The 16,845-nt window shown below is 43.1% G+C and overlaps 1 protein-coding gene across 4 annotated transcripts in view; it reads right to left on the bottom strand.

The window, feature by feature from the left end:
- The window catches only part of trappc8 (trafficking protein particle complex subunit 8), a 206,965-nt gene that overhangs the window by 23,216 nt on the left and 166,904 nt on the right, over nt 1–16,845 (bottom strand). For all 4 annotated transcript variants that reach the window (XM_069922556.1, XM_069922557.1, XM_069922558.1 and 1 more), the window contains 5 exons: nt 15,426–15,580; nt 9,281–9,723; nt 3,023–3,173; nt 1,369–1,465; nt 89–157 (listed from right to left, as the gene is read on the bottom strand). In XM_069922556.1, coding sequence (XP_069778657.1) covers nt 89–157; nt 1,369–1,465; nt 3,023–3,173; nt 9,281–9,723; nt 15,426–15,580 — 915 coding nt within the window. The remainder of the gene's footprint in view (nt 1–88; nt 158–1,368; nt 1,466–3,022; nt 3,174–9,280; nt 9,724–15,425; nt 15,581–16,845) is intronic.

Raw genomic sequence — 16,845 nt, 5'->3', positions numbered from 1 at the left:
GAAAACATTGACATGATTTCCCCTTAATTCCGTGATTACAAATGCAGTCACATCAAGATATCAGAAAAATGACTGTATTTGCACTTACCTTCTGAATGTTGACATCTCATTGCTGTGAAACACAGTTTTGCTCTCTCCCGGCTGTTAAGCTTGGCATCTGGAAATTTATAAAGTTATTTGTTTGCTGTGTCAGAGTTCATTTTACTCTGTAATTTACCCAAGCAAAATAAAGAGATTTGAGACAACGGCAAACAAGTGCAAGCTTTTGATAAAAACTAGGAAGCAACCAAACTTCCTGTTTTTACATTTAGACCCTTTTACATCGAACTGAGTGGGAGGATGGATCAGCTCATGATTACAATGGCAGAGCAGACACAATGGGCCAATGGACCTACTTCTGCTCCTATACAGTATCTTGTGACAGCAAAAATGTCATTTGCCAATTGGGCCCAGCTTTTTGTGATGCATGCACTAGATCCCCAAATTACTTGCTTATTTTTCACCTCTTTGATAGAAAATAAAATTTGGTCTCTCAGAAAAAAATAGTATTTTTTTGTTCAGCCATGCACGTTACAGGTTTTGCACTGCAACTCCATAATACAGGGGTCACACCTTGGACAGAGGTTTATGAAAGGCCCAATTACGATGGACAAATCTGCTTATTTTTTGAGTGTACAACAAGGAGAATTGATAGAGGGGAACCCGTGGATGTGGTGCAACAAGGTGCCCACATGAGTAGCTGGTGCATAAATTAAAAACCAATGGTTCTGGAGGAAGTGTGTTAGCATGGATCACACAGAAAACATTCGGAATAAATTGTTTTCAGACTGGAAAAAGCTATGAGTGAATTCAGTACCTGCAAATTTCTATTATCTGAACAGCCGTAATGCAGGGGTTTCATGTATTCAACTTTTTATAATCAAGTCATTATTACCTCTTTGAATATTGACTTCTGCATTTTGCCAGACTTCAAAGTCTGTCAGGGTACCAGCATCTCTCCCATTCTCTCTCATGGCAGCCTGGGATACATCTCACCATTTACCCTCCTCGCACTCCCAGCAACTGGAGCACTATGGTCTGGGTGCAGGTCGGTTGAAGGGGGCAGAATAAATTCGGCAGAGACAAGATGGGCTGATGGACCAGTTTCTGTGTTGCAGTGTTCTAGAGTAACCCAGAACAGGGGCAACTTTAATGGTTGATTAACCTGCCAACCTGAACATCTGGGGCATATTAGAGAAAGCAGGGGAAACATATACCCTCACACCAAACTCTAAAGAGATTGCAGATCAGAACTGAACCCAGAAACTGTAAAAATAACGATTATATTCAAATAAAACAAGAAGGGAAGCAATAAATCAAAATCGCAACCTTTATCTTCAGCAGGATTTATACACTTCTGCAGTTTCCAATGCTCACTACAACTTGACACCTGGATGAGGTGGAATTCCCTGACACCTGCTTCACTCTGAAAGACAAAGACCCGACATTAATGAAATACCCAAATTGTTTTAAAAATCAATGCCAACTGTCACACCTCTTGGAATCAGAGGTATATTTTCTCTTGCCTCCGTGGAGGGGTTAGATTCATGAATTTCTCCCATTCAACTACCACGCCCTCCCTTTAGAACACTCTACTGAGGTGGTACAGTTGGTGTCGCAGTTAGTGCGACACCTTTACAGCACCAGCGATGGGGACCAGAATTCAAATCCCATGCTGTCCGTAAGGAATTTGTACGTCCTCCCTGTGTCTGCATGGCTTTTCCTGGACCGGGGGGTTGCAAGTTCATTGGGCTATTTAGGCTGCACAGGCTCATGGGTTGAAATGGTCTATTACTGTGCTGTATGTCCAAATTTAAAAATTGAAATTTAACTGGATCAGTTCAAGAGTTCTCTGATATTTTCACATTTTCTTGAGTATATTAAGTTCTGAACATCCAAAGACCATGCAACATGTTGCAGCCCAGATTAAGCTGCATGCTTGGCATATGGTCTCTCCCAGGAATTAAACCATTAAAATCCAATTATTTGATGATTATTTTTTAAAACCAGAATTTGATTGCAAATACCCAATTTAATGGATTTGCAGGAGAAACACAGGGACCCTGTGTTTTGAAACTATTCGTTTAAAGCTCAGTTTTGTGGTACGAGAAGATTGCAGCCAATTTTTTTTGTAGACATTGCAAAGAATTTTGGGCAAGGAGTAGTATCTTTCTATTGCTATTTTAGAAGATAAGGAACCAATACCACTTGGTAAAAGCAAAGCACCGTGGAAAAAAAAACAAGTTTTAAAAAAGGACAAATTGAAGTAGCTCCGGACTCCCTGCTCCTCGTGACAACACATTCTCTTGTCCTCACATGTCCGTTAATTAAATTGTAATAACTAAAAGTAAAACACTTGAATGTTTTTACACAACAAATACAGCACACGTAGTATAAGCTGTGGCAAAGGTCAATACCAATGTCTATTCTTCCACAAGCTTCCTCTTACCATCCAGGCTCATCTTATCCTGTGATTAATGTTCATTTTAATTTTGTTTTGAGTTTTTAGATAAAGCACAGCAACAGGCCATTCTGGCCCACACTGCCCAATTACACCCATGTGACCAATTAACCTTCAAAGGAACTTTTCTATTTCCTTCCCTTTTATCTGCTTATTTCGCCTTCTCAAAAACATTTCTTGCAATGCAGATTCAAACACTTCACACAGGACCCAGCACAGGTCTGGCTTTTCAATGCGTTGATCCATGGAACCAGCACTGATTGCAAATAAACAACAATGAAAGCCTTTCATCAGGGTGTATACAACTTGTTTAAAATCCACAGCAAAGTAGAGAAACCTGAAGTTAATCTTATTAGGATGCTAAGCAACATTTGAAATGGAAATAGGGCTTCAATTCTTGTTTTGAGAGGTAGTTTATCTTCTTAAATTAGCCTTTCTGGTATCCACAAAAAACTACCAGCAATACCAGATTTCTTGGCTTCGCACAATTTTAATCTTTCAGCGTATGTTTAAACAACTCACTGTATTAACATTCGCCACATCCAGAAAGACGAGGAGGTTATCAATGTCACTCTTTGCTTCGGCCTCGAGGGCATTACTTCTGCAGGCAGTGGCTCTCCCGCTAAGGGAACGGCTTGTGCAGATTATTGCCGTGTGTTTTAGCACTCGGTGGCTGTTGGCAGAAAGGGAGAGGTTTCACTTGAAGATGCACTGCACAAAACACACATCATACGGACAGTGCACAGAAAGGGGCAATCCACTGTGGATTGGTGTCTACTGAGCTCGACGTTCCCCTTTCAATGTGATATCACATACAACCTTGAGATTCCATCCCCCCCCCCCCCCCCCCCCCCCCGTGGGCCAGGAAGAATACCTACTTATCAGTAACTGTACTCAAGGAGAAATACAAAGAGAAGTGTAAACCATATTTCCCCCTGAAGATACTCAAGATTTGTCTGTCTGGGGTAATCAGCTCAATTTATCCATGATGGGAAGTTGAAGTGTCAGTTCTACCTACAATCCATCATTGTGTTATCCTTCAAAAAAATGCAGTTGAAATCACGTCAGGTTTTATCCACATCCAGAAACGTGCAGTTGATGTTAGCAGTTCCCTTAACTCCCTAAAGCAACAAAAGACCTGGTAGACTGCAGATGCCAGAACCTTACAAAGAGCCGCTGGTGGAATTCAACGGGTCAGGAAGCATCTGTGAAGGGAAATGGAATGTTGATGTTGAGGGTTGAGACCCTACATCGAAACGTGGAACGAGCTGCCAGCTGAAGTGGCAAATGTGGGCACAATTTAGATATTTAAGAAAAATTTGGACAGATACATGGCTAGGAGAGATATAGACCAGGTGGAGTTCAGTGGAACAAGGCAGAATAGCAGCTCAGCACAGACTGGAAGGGCTGAAGGGCCTGCTTCTGTGCCAACATATTCCAAGGCTCTATAGTCATGTATTGTTTTCAAATCCCATTACTGCTTCACCACTCCTGATTTCCCTGCCCACCATCTCCTTATCTATGGTTAACCAGCTCTTGTCTCTAAATAGCTGCCCCCTTCTGAGATATTCTCCAGACCTCTAAGCTCTTAGACACCTGTCTTTTGATCGTAATGCCGTCTGGAACATTTCCTTTGACAAACAAACTTTGCCTTGGAGCTTTGCACTTTTCCCCCCCCAACACATACTGAAAATGCCACATTCAAGAATTTGACGGGAGAACAAGTGATGCAGTAGAGTCAGTAAGAGGAAATCTGACTCTCCCGAGAATTAGTTAAAAAGTGCCAAATAAGCAAAGTACTCTTGACCAAAACAGTAGAAAACTGCTCAATGATCTGAGAACGTCACCTAAGAAAGCAAAGAATATCGCTGGCCCGTCGGCGAAGCAAGAACATAGACGAGAGCAAGAAGGCCTACCACTTTGGTGGATCTGGGAGTTGGAGTGAAGAGTTCCTCCCTCCTTCTGAGGGGAGATGGCATGTGCAGATCAGAAGAATTTCAAGACGTTGCTGGATCCAGCAGCGTTTCTGCTGGCCACAACAAGCTTCAACTCTGACAAGTTTATTTATCTGAATCACGAAGGTGAAGAGGAAGAAGAAATAAAACAAGTAAAAGTTTCCAAAGACAAAGGTAGGAAACTTAAACTGCAAACAGAAGATTGTACAAATGCTGAATTATTAAAAGAGCTGAAAGAGATGAGAGCAAAAATTCAAATAAACAGATGAAGAAAATACTTTGCTATTGTGAATAAAATGTAAAATAAATTGGAGAGTGTGGATGATAAGAGTTAAAACTGTGGAGCCTGGTATTGGAGGAGGTACAGGACAGAATGGGGAAAATGGAAGATGCGTCAGGTGCATGGGCTATCGAAAAGAAGGAACTGTGGGGGGAAAATAGCCATTGGAAAAAACTTTAATAGAAGAAACAATATTAAAATTGTTGGCCTTAAAGGCAGTGAGGAAGGTGATGATCCGATGAGATTTAATTGAAGAAATTATTGAAATTGAAAGGGCATATAGAGTTCTGAAACCTCAGCTGCCACCAGATCAGAAACTTATTCCATTTACAATGGATAATCAATTTTTAAATATTTGGTCTCGTAAAGGAATTAGATATATAGAAGATTGTTATGCAGGAGGAAATTTAATGAACAATTAAAAATTAAATACAGGATACAAAACAATATACTCTTGTTATTAAAAAATAAGGTCATATTTAAGAGGTAAATTGGGTTCAACAATGTCATTACCGAAATGTAGTGATGTCGAGAAGTTGATTCGTAATAGACATAAAGAATCCACGTTGACCCATTGACACTGATACCTTTGCCTGCATAAGGCTGTATCGTTCTATGCCGTACCAATTTAAGAGTGCCTAACATTTCTCCCCACCCCTGAAATGCTAAACCTGTTTCCCACATTTGATGAAAAGGTCCTCACCAGTAACATTTACTGTTTTTCTCTCCGTACGTACCCCCTGACCTGTTCAGCATCTCCAGTGCTATTTTGTTCTTATTGCAGCATCCGTACTTCTCAGTTGTTTGATGATTTAACTCATGATTTTCAAGTTTTGGACCTATATACACAGTTCTCTCCAATGAAGCAAGATTTTGTGTCTGCAGATTGATAGGGTGGTTAAGAACGCTAATGGTGTGCTACCCCTCATTAGTCAGGAGTTTGGCTTCAAGAGCTGTGAGGGTGATTCATTGACTCTATGTGGGGGGGGGGGGGGGGATTGGCAGTATAGAACATTACAGCACAGAAAACAGGTCCTCTAGTCTGTGCCAAACGATTATTCTGTCAGATCCCACTGCACCCAGCCCATATCCCTCCATACCTCGTCCATTCATGTACCTGTCCAAATTTTTCTTGGATGTTAAAATTGAGCTCACACTCATCACTTCCACTGACAGCTGGCTCCACTCTCTCCCCACTCTCTGTGTGAAAAAGTTCCCCCTCACATTCCCCCTAAACTATTTCCCTTTAACCCTTGTCCTCTGGTTCATCTTTTACCTGGCCTCAGTGGAAAAAGCCTGTCTACAAGCACCTTCACTCTGTCTGGATCAGTGACAGAGACTTCCCAGATGCCAACTATTTCAGTTCTGTGTCACACTCTCATGTCTGTCCATGGCCTTGTATACTTTCCCACCAAGACCACTTGAAAATAGGAGGAACCACACCTCATTTTTCATCTGGGCACTCTCCAGCCAGATGGCATTAACATCAATTTTTCTGGTTTCTGCTCGACTGTTCTCCTCTCCCCCCCCCCCCCCCCCCCCCACCCCTTCCCTTCCCAGTTCCCCTTCCTCCCTTCACCGAGCCATCCTCTACCCTTGATTGCTGCTGTCCCTCCCTCCTCTTTCTTTTGGAATATTTTATTTAAAATGTTTGTCCTTACATGGAGTCAGTCATAAAATTGACAAGATACAATAGAAAAAATAAATTCATTATGCACTTCATTATAATTAAATCACCAACCTCCTCCCACCCTAGAAACACCAAAAGAAGAGAAAGAAAAAAAGACAAGAATGGAAAAAAGGAAAGGAAGAAAGAAAAGCAAGGAAAACAAAAAGAATTGCCAAGAAAGTGCCACTCACCACATAGATCCCCCAATATATATTCTATTTAATTCTTTAGAGAAGGTCCAACACACATCCCTAGGATTAGGTAGACATCTACAAACTTATACCTGAAAGTTGTAAATACAGGTGCCAAATTTTAAAAATATATCATATTTATTTCTTAAATTATAAGTAATCTTCTCAAGGAGAACACAGCTATGCATTTCTGCATTCCATCGTGCCATACCTAATTGTGAATCCGATTTCCAAGTAACCGCTATTTTGATAATTTCTGTTTGGGGTTTAGATAATTTCAAGTTGGGTCTTGTCCCTACGATATTCCTCAATAAAAATAGTCCTCCCTCCCTTCTCCACCTATCACCTCCCGCCTTTGCGACCACACCTCCCCCCCCCCCCCCCCCCCCCCCCCACTCTTTTGCTCGGACTCCTGCCTGAAATGTCAGTTATGTATTTTTATCTTCGCTATATAAAGGACACTGTTTCTCCAGCATTGTGTGTTTTTACTTCAACCAGTGTCTGCAGACTTTCATGTTTTGCTTCTATCTTCATTTACTCTGTCAACCCCCCTCATAATTTTGTACACCTCTATCAAATCTCCCCTCATTCTTCTACGCTCCAGGGAATAAAGTTCTAACTTGTTTAACCTTTCCCTGTAACTCTGAAGTCTGGGCAACATCCTAGTAAATCATCTCTGCACTCTTTCTATCTTATTGATACCTTTCCTGTTATTAGGTGACCAAAACTGCACACAGTACTCCAAATTTGGCTTCACCAATGTCCTATATATCCCAACTCCTAAACTCAATACTTTGATTTGAAAATGAGTATGACAAGGGAAAATAATTTGTGTCACAAGTAAATTTATTATAGCATGCTCAAAGCCGATGAATTTTGGTTTGTTAGTGGTTTACTGATGAAAAGCAACTGCTCTAGAATGCCACTTTCACATTTCTGGGATTGTGGAGGAGTTATGCATTTAAGTTCTTCAAAAAGACACCAAGCTTATGTGAAATAATGAAAGAAAAAGAAAAACACTGAAGCAATTTTCCACTTGCAGGGAAGGTGGGGGAGGCGTGGAAGAAACAGAGCACCTCAGTGCGACTAGGCTTGTGATTCAGAGGGTATACGTTGGATAGGTTCATGGGATCATGAGAAGAACATGAAGAAAAGTGACAAAGAGGGCAGACAGTGATTAACAAACAGAAATATAGCAACACATTAGACAGGGCATGGAGGAGGGCAGGGGAGGAGGGAAGAAAGGCAGGGGAGAGGGGAGGATGGAAGAAGGGCAGGGGAGGAGGGAAGAAGGGCAGGGGAGGAGGGAAGAAGGGCAGGGGAGGAGGGGAGGATGGGAAGAGGGAAGGAGGACAGGGGAGGAGGGAAGAAGGGCAGGGGAGGAGGGAAGAAGGGCAGGGGAGGAGGGAAGAAGGGCAGGGGAGGAGGGAAGAAGGGCAGGGGAGGAGGGAAGAAGGGCAGGGGAGAAGGGCAGGGGAGGAGGGAAGAAGGGCAGGGGAGGAGGGGAGGATGGGAAGAGGGAAGGAGGACAGGGGAGGAGGGAAGAAGGGCAGGGGAGGAGGGAAGAAGGGCAGGGGAAGAGGGGAGGATGGGAAGAGGGAAGAAGGGCAGGGGAGGAGGGCAGGAGAAGAGGGGAGGATGGGAAGAGGGAAGAAGGGCAGGGGAGGAGGGCAGGGGAAGAGGGCAGGAGAGGAGGGAAGAAGGGCAGGAGAGGAGGGAAGAAGGGCAGGGGAAAGGGGAAGAGGGGAGGATGGGAAGAGGGAAGAAGGGCAGGGGAGAAGGGCAGGGGAGGAGGGAAGAAGGGCAGGGGAGGAGGGGAGGATGGGAAGAGGGAAGGAGGACAGGGGAGGAGGGAAGAAGGGCAGGGGAGGAGGGAAGAAGGGCAGGGGAAGAGGGGAGGATGGGAAGAGGGAAGAAGGGCAGGGGAGGAGGGCAGGAGAAGAGGGGAGGATGGGAAGAGGGAAGAAGGGCAGGGGAGGAGGGCAGGGGAAGAGGGCAGGAGAGGAGGGAAGAAGGGCAGGAGAGGAGGGAAGAAGGGCAGGGGAAAGGGGAAGAGGGGAGGATGGAAGAAGGGCAGGGGAGGAGGGCAGGGGAAGAGGGGAGGATGGGAAGAAGGGCAGAGGAGGAGGGAAGAAGGGCAGGGGAGGAGGGAAGAAGGGCAGGGGAGGAGGGAAGAAGGGCAGGGGAGGAGCAGAGGTCAAAAGGCCACATCTGGTCATGGACAGGAGGCCTGCTTTTAGCTCGTACCTTGAAGGACTTGGGCTCGACACATTGGCTGTATCATTGCCGCCTCAGGTTGTTGTGTGACTTGCTGAGTTCCTCCAGCATTGTTGTGTTTTTAACTACAATCACAGAGCCTGCAGACTTTTGTGTTTCACGCCAAGGGATGGTAGAATGGTAGCAAAAGGTGGGAGAGATGGAAAGAAAGTTGAGGAGAACACTGGAAGGGAAGGTGGGGAAGGTTGCAGAGAATGGGAGCAGGTAAAAGACAGATGGAAATCATGGAACCAGATCAGCGTGGGGGTGAAACTGAAGCTCGAAATTCAATGATCACGCCATTGGTTTTTAAGCAGCCCAAGCAGAATTTATGTTGCTCCTCAAGTTTATGTTTGGCCTCACCCTGGTGATGAATACTTTTGAGATGTACCTCACCTGCAAAGGCAAATTCAATACAAGAAAACTCACCTCAGTTTTGAATGTGGTTTTGTACTTTCGTAGTAAAACAAAAAGTTTATTTCGTGCACTCCTTCCTCATCGGGACCGCGCAGCCACAAAGGCAGCTGCACAGACGCCCCAGGTAAGAGCACAGAGTCCGGCACAGGAACGTCAATCACCCAACGAGGATTTCCAGCGTCCACCCCAAAGTCTGCGGGGGAAACCGAAGACGTGATCGCCGAGGACGTGGATGCGCTGTCAGTGACAACAGTCTTGTAGGCGCTGCAGTTTTCTGAAGCTGTTGGACTCAGTGGTGTTAACGCAGCTGTTTTACTCCCAAAGGAAAAAAAATCTGGGTCCTTGCACACCACTCTCAATCCAGTCAGTGGGCACTGGCTTACATTCACAAACTCCACGTAGGTTTTCCGTAATTCCCCACAGAGCAATCCGGTGGGAAAGTTGATGAAAAATACCTGCCAACACACATAAAAATAAATCACAACTGGCACTCTAATATGCACAACTATGACAGCATATACCAGTTTAATTCAAGAAGGGAAGGAGAGCTCCCAAAGGGCCTCAGATGCTGTCGGCTTCCTGATGGCTTGAGGCTGCAGAGGCGAATCCACCAACATTCAGCATCTCTGAAGGGACTTCCTTTTGCTTCTCTTTCTTTTATTATTTGCCTTTACAGCTGACAAAAGTTGTCGCATATTGTGCATAATACATTTTTTAAAAATTCTAACATGATAATAAAAGAAACTTGAAAAAAAGAAACCAATGAAAACTGCAATCCTCTTGTTTTGGAAGAAACATCCCACCAGGCTCTCCTGCACCCTTGAACGACAACAATTGAAACGCTTGGCAATTTTTACCATGCAATAAATTTTTCTCCTCTTGAACATCATTTGCCAAATGTTAATAGTTTGCTGTAATTTGATACCACTGCATTTCAACATGAAAAATGACAATTCTGTGCCAACCTTCTGTTGAGTCATAACTGAAAATAAACTTTTCCACAATGAAGAGCCTCGAATGCGAAAAGATTTGATGTCCCCTGTTCTGGAGTTTATGACGAAAATAAACCACATGCCAGTGAAGGCTGCATCGGGTGCAATTGCCAGCTTTCATTTGGAAGCTGTCAAATTATTTTTCAGTCAGAGGGCAGAGGACAAATTAACCTTTTGTTTCCCAATCTATTACTTCCCATGTGGACAAGCAGGCATCAAAAGGGTATTGTTCAATTTTCAATCTGATTATGAAAGAACTATACAAAATGAAACTATTCATCGACTCAAAATATTTGCTTAATATAATTTAAAGAAAAATGTTCAATAAATGTAATCCCAAGAGTGAGGTGCTCCTTCTTTTTCAGTTTTTCACAAAACGACCTTTTTTGACGGATAGTTAATTGGATGTTTAAAGGCTTGACCATCCTTCTGAACCAAACCACATCACTCTCATCTATCCTTTCCTACGATGAGATCAAAGTCCAATTAATGCTCGAAATTAAATGGAAATTTAGACATACACCATGGCAACAGGCCATTTCAGCCAGAGTCTGTGCCACCCAATTCACCTTCACTCTGGTAAATTTCCAAAGTGGGAGGAAACCAGAGCCCCCGGGGAAAAGGGGAAGAACGTGTAAAATCCTTACAGAGAGTGCGGGATTCGAACCCAAGTCCTGATCGCTGGTGCTGTAACAAGTTGAACCAACTGCTACGCTATCTGAGCTGGGATTTTTTTTTAAAAAAGGATAATAATTTTCCTTATTTTAAGTTTAATGATGTATAAGAAAATGAATCATTTATCTTTTTCAATCCATGACAGCAATTCCATTCAAGTGAATGTGATCGTACGACATGGTGGGTGCAAAGCTGAGCTCATCCTCTCTGCCCCAAGACAACTTGATCATTTTTAACCCCTCAAAGTCACATTGTAAATTCTCTCAGTAATCCAACAACAGCATTTGACGTTCAGATTTTCTAATATTAGCTGAAGTTCTGGCCATTCAACACATTAATTACTTCCCATTCATTTTAAACTCCGTCTGATGGCCTCCAAATGTCAACTTCTCCCAAATATCCTCGGGGTAAGTTATTTGTTCAATCTCTTTATGATTTATCACAAGCAGCTAATGCAATCAGGACTCAGTCCTCAACCTGAAAGTCAACCTAAAATGCTGACTGCCCACTTCCCTCCATAGATGCTACCTGACCTGCTGAGCTCCACCAGTTTAATGCGTGCTCTAGATTCCAACATCTGCATTCTGCAATGTCTCCATTTCACTGAACTTTCTACAATTTTTGCAGGTAGCCCTACCTTAGTTAAGACACTACAGCATTTAAACCTGAACCATTAACCACTTTTCAAATAAGTCATTATCACAGTCACACAATATGGAAAAGGCCTTCTGGCCCAACTTGCACACGCCAACCAAAAGATCTCACCCACACACGTCCCACCTGCCTGGGCTTGGCCCCATATCTATCTAAATCTATCCTATCCACACATCCCTCTAATCAGGGGTAGCCAACCTTTTAATTTTTAATTTAGACATACAGTACTGTAACAGGCCATTCAGCCCACGAGTTTGTGCAACCCAATTAACCTACACTCCTGGTATGTACTCATGGGCCGAAATGGCCTGTTACCGTGCTGCATGTCTAAATTAAAAAATAAAATGTTGGCCATCTGCTTTAAATGTTCTTAACATTGCAATAGTTCCTGCCTCAAACACGTCCTCTGCAGCCCGTTCGTTCTATGTGTTCATTATATTTTTGTGCAGTACAATCTGAGTTTATATGCTGTAGTATTCAGAAGGCTTCTGTACCAAATTTGAGGCAGGTACTATTGCAATGTCCACTGCATAAAATCTACAGCACAGTACAGGCCCTTTAGCCCACAGTGTTATGCCGTCATAATAATCAATGCTATCAATTGCTTAGAATTTTCCTCTTGCATCACCCTCCATTTTTCTCAGTTTCATGTATCTATCTAATAGTCTCAGAAAAGATCCCATTGTATCTGCCTCCAACACCACTGTCAACAACACGTTTCATGCATCCAGTATTCTGTGTGAAAAACTGAAAAATTAGGGTATCAAAGGTTATGGGGAGAAGGCCAGGGAGTGGGGCTGAGTGGGAGAATCAGCTCATGATGGAATGGCAGAGTGGACTTGATGGGGTGAATGGCCTACTTCTGCTTCAATGTCTTATATCCCCACTGTACTTACTCCCAAGCATCTTAAAACTATGCCCCCTTGTATTAGCTATTTCAGCCCTAGATAAAAGCTCTGGCCTTCCACACAATCACTGTCTCTCATCATCCTGTACACTTCTATCTGCTCACCCCTCATTCTCCGTCATTCCAAAGAGAAGAGGCCAGGTTCACTCAAACTTGCCCTCAAAAGGCATGCTCTCCAATCCAGGCAGAATCCTTGTAAGTCACCTCCGCACCCTCACTATGGCACCCACATCCTTCCTGTAATGCAGTGGCTTACAAACTTTTTCTTTCAATGGACAATAGGTGCAGGAGGAGGCCATTTGACTCTTTGAGCCAGCACCGGCATACACTGTGATCCTGGCTGATCATTCATAATCAATACCCCGTTCCTTCCTTCTCCCCATATCCCTCGACTCAGCTATCTTTAAGGGGCCTATCTAAACTCTTTCTTGAAAGCATCCAGAGAATTGGCCTCCACTGCTTCTAAGGCAGAAAATTCCACAGATCCACAACTCTGGGTGAAAAAGTTTTTTCTCAACTCCATTCTAAATAGCCTATCCCTTATTCTTAACTGTGGCCTTTGGTTCTGGACTTCCTTAACATCGGGAACGTTTCCTGTCTCAAGCACGTCCAATTCCTTAATAATCTTATATGTTTCAATCATTCTTCTAAATTCCAGTGTATACAAGTCCAATTGCTCTAATCTTTCACCATTTTACAGTCCCACCATCCTGGGAATTAACCTGCACTCCCTCAATAGCAAGAATGCCCTTCCTCAAATTTGGAGACCAAAACTACACACAATACTCACCAGGGCCCTGTACAACTGCAGAAAGACCTCTTTGCTCCTATACTCAACTCCTTTTGTTATGAAGGCCAACATAGCATTAGCTTTCTTCACTGCCTGCTGAACCTGTTTCCACTCACATTCCACCTAAGTAATGCCTATGCCATCGGTGCTCTGTAAATAGTAAGAGATTACTTAAGGTGGGATGTGAGTGGGAAGGGAAGGTTGAGAATCACTGCTCTTGACCCAATTGTTACTGAAATAGTTTGCTTGAGAAAAATTGTCAATGGCCCATTTCCTTTGGAGTTCTGAAACCATGCACATAACGAGTCAACGAGGGACAATTAAAACAGTGGTTTTCAAACTATTTCTTTCCACTCACTTAAAAGAGCACCAATGGCATAGGAATTACTTAAAGTGGGATGTGAGAGGAAAGAAAAAGTTTGAAAACCACTGGGTTAATTGGACTTTTAGTTGCCTTCACAGATTTGTGCCACCACAGTGACAACTCTATTCCCAAAGTCAAGTTTCATGTCATCTGATTGTACACATACAACCCGATGAAACAGAGTTCTCTGGTCCGTGGTGTAAAAAACGCACACACAACCAGATGTAACATGCATACAGACAAACAATACATCTGCAGGACAAGTGTTTCATTGGTACAAATAAATAAATAAATGTTGTTTAATGACTATGAGAGACTCGGATGGTTAGTGTGAGCTGTTCCGTTGGTCGTTCAGCGTCCTCGCTGTTCGTGGGATCAAACACTGCTCAACCTAATTGGACTGACTCCGCTACTAAATTTTACATTTTTAAATTTAGACATACAGCTCGGTAACAGGCCATTCTGGTCCATGAACCTGTGCCGCCCAATTACATCCGATTGACCTACAACCCTGGTACATTTTGAAGGGTGTGAGGAAACCGGATCCCACGGGGAAAACCCAAGCAGACACAGGGAGAACATACAGAACAGGATTCGAACCCCCATCCCAATCGTTGGTGCTGTAACAGCTTTATGCTAACTGCTGGGCTAAACATGCCACCCCAATTTACAAGATTCCACAATTCAAGCAAAACAAGTTCAATGAGTGCTAAAATGAGCTATGTGGGTCTTAAATAATAATTTTCTTTTAAAAATTTTCATTTTGCATACCTCAGTGCATTGGATTTGATTTGGAGGTACAGCAAGGTAACAGGCCCTTCTGCCCACAAGCCCACGCCACTCAAATGCACCCATGACCAATTAACTATGGTCAAAAGCAGTGATTATCAACCTTCCCTTCCCACCTACGAACCCCACAAGTCTTTGGAACTTGGGAAGAAACTGGAGCACCCAGAGGAAACCCATGTGGTCACGGGGAAAACATACAAACTCCTTATAGACGGCACTAGATTCGAACCAGGGTCACTGGCAATGTAATAGGGGTGCACCAACTGCTATGCAACCTAATTTTAGAAAGGATGTGGAAGCTATGGCGAGGGTGCAGAGGAGATTTATCTGGATGTTGCCTGGATTGGAAAACAAGTCTCATGAGGCAAGGTTTGAAGAACTGGGACTTTTTTCTCTGGAGCGTAGAAGGATGAGAGAGTTGATAGACATCTACAAGATTATGAAAGGCATAGATAGGGTGGAAAGTCAGCAGCTGTTTCCAAGGGCAGGATCAGCAAACACCAGAGGACACATGTAAAAAGTGAATGGAGGGAAGTTTAGGGGAGACATCAGGGGTGTTTTTTTTTTACACGGAGTTGTGGGTGCCAGGGATGGTGGTGGAGGCTGAAACATTAGGGGCATTTAAGAGACTACAGGCATACGGATGAAAGAAGAATAGAAGGTTACGGGTAGGGTGGGTTTAGTACTTTTTTTTATATGGGTTGGCACAACATCGAGGGCCGAACGGCCCATACTGTGCTGTAGTGTTCTATGTCCTATAATGACAAGTATGCCAAGGTGCCAGGTGATATGGAATCAAAGATTTCTGGCCCCAGTGGGTGAAGCAACTGCATCATTGCAGTTTGGGTCACTGCACTGGCCCATATTTACATAGAACACTTTATTATTTTTAAATTACACATTTTCATTGCAACGGCAAATAGAAGAAAAAAATGTTTTGATTTTGGACAAAGGGAGTTAAAATAATAGAGGTGGTAGATCTTTACCTCTAACAAGGGCATTGCCTCGGTGATGATGGGATCTAACCGCCGATCTGATCCATACTTCACAGACGTTTTCTCTTCTTTAGTGTTATTGAGTCGAGGTCCCTGGATTTCCAAATCTTGACGACCCCTTACTGACAAACCATGTGGCACCTTTCCTAAAACATTTTTTGAGGGAAAATGTCGACAGATATTCATAAAGAATCAGAAAATTTAGTGATTGACACATATTAAAATGCTTTCAGATATGGAAAACCATGAATTATTGCAGTTCTGTATAGTTGATGATTGGAGGCCTCTATAATCTTTACGTCAAGGACCACTGTGTCTACAACCTCCTACTTTACTGAAGCCTTGAAATTTTACCAACTATTTTCTGGAGCGAAATAGTGGAACAATTTGGATACCTCTTTCAGTTGTTACAGTGATGAACGACATCTTTTTTGCATGACACACTTCTAAATGAATCCAGGTTGCAGGTGGATGCCAGTGAGGGGGCAGCGGGTGCAGTTTGGTTACAAAAACAAAAGATGAAATTGACCATCCAGTTGCCACTTCTCAAAAAAATTCAATGTTCACGAAAGGAACTATTTCATTATTGAGAAGGAAGGAACTGTTGGACTCTCATATTTGCTCTGCAGAATTCTGATGTGTATCTGGGTACCGGCCATGAACCAGTTGCGATATTTACTGACCACAATCCTCTGGTGTTTTTAAATAAAATGATGAATAAAAATAGAAGATTAATTTTGCAAAGTATGACTTGGTTATAAAACATTATAATCTCATTAAGAGACAGTGACATTAATGAAATGGATGTGTGGGAAAGGGATAGGGTAAGGATGCGTAGAAAACATCAGCAGGAGGAATAGGGTTAAAATTGTGGGGATGAAGGAGGGGCAAGAGGGGAGAGACACGGTGGTGTTCCTGAAAATGTGGATCCCAGATATACTGGGGAGGGAACAAATTGGAAATAACCTGGAAATAGAATGGTCTTACCCACCCCCCCTCACCTGCATGGGGCCAAAGCAATGGCTACATTCTATCCTGGTAAAGCTCCTTCACTCCCAGGAGAGAGGATTTTGCATGTGGCAGCGGTGGGTGTGAAGGCAAGGGAGGGTGGGGGGGTCCAGTGGAATATGAGGGGGAGAAGGTTTTATTCTACATGGACATAAGCAGAGCGCTACTGAAATAGAGGAGGGAATTTGAACCGGTTAAAAAGAGCCTTAAACAAAAATTGAGTTTACCCTCCTTCACCCAGCAACACTGAAGATAGTGAGGGCGGGAGGGCAAATTTTATGGATTCAAGGGAGGAAATTGTAAAAACCCTGCTACTGTTTCAGGATTAAATATAAATGTAAATAAGGTTGAAAGAGGGAATCTGGGAAAGATGGACTGTAAATATTGTAATTGTGAGGAATGG

Source organism: Narcine bancroftii, chromosome 2 (assembly GCF_036971445.1).
Source record: "Narcine bancroftii isolate sNarBan1 chromosome 2, sNarBan1.hap1, whole genome shotgun sequence".
In the NCBI taxonomy this organism is placed as follows: domain Eukaryota; kingdom Metazoa; phylum Chordata; class Chondrichthyes; order Torpediniformes; family Narcinidae; genus Narcine; species Narcine bancroftii.
This window is presented reverse-complemented; position numbering and strand designations above follow the sequence as displayed.